General features: G+C 33.6%; 1 protein-coding gene across 1 annotated transcript; it reads left to right on the top strand.

The window, feature by feature from the left end:
* Positions 1 to 1,811: 1,811 nt before the first annotated feature.
* LOC145116721 (3-beta-hydroxylase-like) lies at positions 1,812 to 4,100 on the top strand. Its single transcript, XM_079053049.1, has 2 exons — positions 1,812 to 2,759; positions 3,287 to 4,100. Exons 1-2 carry the CDS (start codon positions 1,872 to 1,874, stop codon positions 3,899 to 3,901), a joined length of 1,503 nt encoding a protein of 500 aa, XP_078909175.1. The 5' UTR covers positions 1,812 to 1,871; the 3' UTR covers positions 3,902 to 4,100.
* The last annotated feature ends 541 nt before the right edge of the window (positions 4,101 to 4,641 follow it).

The following is a 4,641-nucleotide window of genomic DNA, read 5'->3' as shown; positions in this document are numbered from 1 at the left end:
CGATCCATCTTATTCTTCCTACGAATTAGTCCTAGATGAACAAACTCATATGAACAAAAAAACACCCATAACAAATTGCCCATGTTGTTTTCTTTCTGAATCAAATTTGTGTTTCCAGAAATAGGACCGTGTAGCAATGACGATGGTGGATGAGGAGGAGAAAGAAAAATCAAACCTGAGGACCACCAGATACTCGATTCAACCAAAAAAAAAGAAGATGATTTCAATATTTAACTTCAACCAGAAAACCAAACCTGCGATGGTGGGTTGTATTTGAACTTATGAAATCGAAAATCAACTTCAACTAGAGAATCAAACATTTAGCTTCAACCAGAAAATCAAGTTCAAAAACAAAATCAAAATCTAAAATTAAAAATCAACCAGGAATCAAATATTCAAATTAAAGCAAAAAATCAAACCGGAAAATAAAACTATAAAATCAACCAAAAATTCACGTTTTAAGGAGTTGTGTTTGTACATCTGAGATGGGTCATTTCTGGAATTAATCAAGGGTTTTAACAATTTATGGGTTCGAATGGGTTCATGGTTCGATTTGCAAATAGAGACAAATCAAGCTTCGATTTGGAACCTAGTTAAACAGAGAAAAAAGGGGAGGGTTATCAGCTCTGATTTTGTTTTGAAAATCTTTGTCTTGGTCACCATATATTCGCTTGGAAAGCTTCGTCTTCTTTAAAGCTTACAGATCTGGAGGACGACGTGCACCATTTTGTCTCAAAGTTGAGTTGTTTTGAACCTTCATCGTCTCAGGGTTTCGAACACTGCTACCTTCATCGTCTCCGAGTTCCGATATGAGGGTTTCGAACGTCGTCGCCTTCATCATCTTAGGGTTCCAATTTGAGGGTTCTAATGGTAGTCGACTGTTGGTGGTTTTTGAGTTGTTGGCGGTGGTAGGTGGAGGTACCGGAGTTAGAGAGGGGATAAGAGAGAGAGAGAGAGAGAGAGAGAGAGAGAGAGAGAGAGATAGAGAGAAAAGGTGGGCCCCTTATTTTTTTTAATTATTAAAATAAATAAATTAGTAATAGTTTTAAAAAGAACAGAAAGGAAAATGGAAAATAAATACCCTAAGGGATTATAGTCATTTCACTATTCGGAAGGACCAAAAACATAACAAAACTAGCTCAAAAAGACCATGAACCCAAAAAAAAGTCGAGGTTTGGACTAAACCTCGAAAAAAATGCATACCAGATGACAATTTTTACAATTTTGTCTTATTATTATGTAACATATTTATAAGCGTTTGATTTATGAACAGGTTTGGAGCTGTGTCTTTCCAGATTTATTTTATACATATCAAAAAAGACGGGACTATATAGAATGTAATAATCTGTTACATTACTTCGCATATATTATTATGTTCATTCCATTACTGTTATCTATTTCATAATATAACTAAAAACGTCTTACTTCAATTTTGGAATCAAAAGTACATCGATATATTATATTGAATATGGTTCAACTTTTCGATACACTAGAAATATTAATCCTAAAATTTTTGTATTATATTTAAGGTTCAAGTATTAATTATAAGAAATATTACTATAATTAAATGTGATAAACATTAATTATTTATAATAATATTATGGTACATATTAGAAAATCTCTATATTAAATTATATATAAATCGATAATTGTTTAATTGATACTTTGGTTATATTCATGTTTATCTCAAAATACCGCTTGAGATTGAGATATTTCAGGTCCACTTTGTACAAAGTGTAAACGTTGACTTTGAAGTTAATAAGCATGAAATTGAGTCCTTATAATTAATTAAACACAAATAATTAAGCACCACCAACAATCATATTCATTGTTTAATTATTGAAAGCATTTTAGCGAAGAAGATTGCAGCCATGTTTCCCTCTTTAGAGACCTTGATTCTCTTCTTAACACCATTTTTCCTTTTGATGATTTTAATCCATATCAAATGGATATCATCGCATTCGAATACCACCAAAAACTTACCACCATCTGTACGAAGGTTTCCGATCATCGGAAACCTACACCAACTAGGCTCAGCCCCTCACCGTTCTCTGAGGACATTAGCCCAGAAACATGGTCCGCTAGTGTTGATTCATTTAGGCAGCGTGCCTGTGGTTCTAGCTTCCTCCGCTGAGGCAGCCCAAGAAATCATGAAAACCCATGATCTAATATTCTCAAACAGACCCGATATGGGTATTCTCAATAGATTGACTTACAATGCTAAAAACGTAGGATTTGCAGGTTATGGAGAATATTGGAGGCAGGCAAAAAGTCTTCATGTCCTCCACCTCCTAAGTGCAAAAAGAGTTGACTTGTTCCAACATGTCCGAGAAGACGAGATAGCTCTTATGATCAATATGATTGGAAACAACAGTGATTCTGTGATCGACTTAAGCAAGATTATTGTTTCGCTTACGAGTGATATCATCTGTCGGATAGCTTTGGGACGGAAATATGACAAGAAGTTTACAGACTTGACAACGAGGTTAATGGAGATGTTGGGTGTGTTTAGCGTTGGTAGCTATATTCCATATCTTTCGGTGGTGGATCGTTTAATTGGTTTGGAAGCAAGAGCAGATAAACTTGCGAAAGAATTTGATGTGTTTCTGGAGGGTGTAATCGAAGAACACTCGGATAGAAATATAAGAATGGTTAGTGGTGGTGGAAGGCAAGATGTGGTTGACATCTTATTAGAAATTCAAAGAGAACAAACCACCGACTTTCTTGTTCATAGAGATACCATTAAAGCTTTAATCTTGGTAAGCAAATGTCCTAAACTTTTAATATTAGTCTAGAAGACCCAACTTCTATCTTTTTACTAAATAACCAAAATTCCGAAATTGGGTGTTTCCGTTTTTTAATGGTATAGTATGTTCAGTACAAAAATGATACATTTTTTTGAAATTTTGGATTCGGGATATGTTTTTTAAATTTTGGAACAGTTTCTTTTTTTTACTTTGTCAACAATGTTTAGCCCAAAATCTGAAATTTACTTTTTTTTTTTTGGTATGACATAAATTTATTTCAAGACAAAACTGATTTTTCCTGAAATATAAATTTTCGGGCATGATGGCCATTTGGCTAACTAAACAAAATTGTGTCATTTTCCTATATTTTCTCGCAATCATGTGGTCAGTTTTGTGATTATCCCTATATAAATCTTGGAGAAGTAGCTAGTTTAAACTTTCTCTCTCTCTCTCTATATATATATATATATATATATATATATATATATATATATATATATATATATATATATATATATATATATATTTGTTTGATGAAGGAAATGTTTGTTGCTGGGACGGATACTACATTCACAACTCTCGAGTGGGCAATCTCTGAGCTAATAAGACATCCAAGAGCAATGAAAAGACTCTTACAAGAACTAAGAGAAATAGCCCAACAAAAACCTAGAATCACAGAGGAAGATCTAGAGAACACACAACACCCATACTTAGAAGCTGTACTGAAAGAGAGCATGCGATTGCATACTCCACTTCCACTACTTGTTCCTCGAGAATCAACACAAGATGTCAAACTTATGGGCTATGACATTGCAACTGGAACTCGGGTGATGATTAATGCATGGGCGATATCAAGAGATCCTAATATATGGGAAGAACCAGAAGAGTTTATGCCAGAAAGATTCTTGAATAGTAGCATTGACTACAAAGGTCTTGACTTTGAACTTCTTCCCTTTGGTGGGGGCAGAAGAAAGTGCCCTGGTATTCATTTTGCTATGGCTATTAACAAGCTTGCTTTAGCAAATTTAGTGTACAAGTTTGACTTCAAAGTGCCAAATGAAGGGAAAGTGGAAGAATTAGACATGAGTGAGTCTAGTGGGCTTACAGTCCATAGGAAGTACCCTTTGCTTGTTATACCAAATACTCGTTTTTAGATTTTATTCTAAGGTTGATGCCACATCGATCTAAGGTAGTAGGGTACCTTGGAAAACATTTGTTTGATAATCCCTAAATTTTATAGCTTGTACCTATTGTTTTTAGTTGTCAAAATATGTCTATGTATATGAATGTTTATCTGTGCTTGAATTATAAAAAGCTAATGGCATCATATATCAGGTAGCTTTCGTGAATAAATACAGTGTTGATCAGAAGTAGATACCACATTACTAATACATAGAGATCATAATATTAAAGCTTTAACTTTGGTAAGAAAATTCCCCAAAAAAGTTATCTTTGTAGAAATGACAAATGGAAGTCTTTTAACATGCATTTGCACTGTTATTTCATACTTTGGGATGCACTACAAGAGTTAAGGCTTTACACTATGTATAGTTTTATCTAATAGATCAGGTACACATCTTCTGTATTCATGTTACATATTGTGTATTTATATAGCCTTGAGATTCCCGGTGTGGTCATGAGTCCAGCATAACAAAGTTCCCTATTTGCTTTTAAGATTGTAATTTCAATAATAGATGCTAGTGATAAATTGAAAGGGTGTATGTTGTATATACATGCAAGTAAAAAAAATTGTTTTACCATTTGGAAATTCTAAATACTTGCTATATGTCGGGTTTTTTAGCTGTGACCCGGTCCAAATACATTGTAGACCATGTACAAAAATAAAATATGACCATCAATAATTTACATATAAATTAAAAAAGAAAAGTAACTA

Source organism: Lactuca virosa, chromosome 5 (assembly GCF_052849685.1).
Source record: "Lactuca virosa cultivar CGN04683 chromosome 5, Lactuca_virosa_CGN04683_v6, whole genome shotgun sequence".
Taxonomy (NCBI): Eukaryota; Viridiplantae; Streptophyta; class Magnoliopsida; order Asterales; family Asteraceae; genus Lactuca; species Lactuca virosa.
This window is presented reverse-complemented; position numbering and strand designations above follow the sequence as displayed.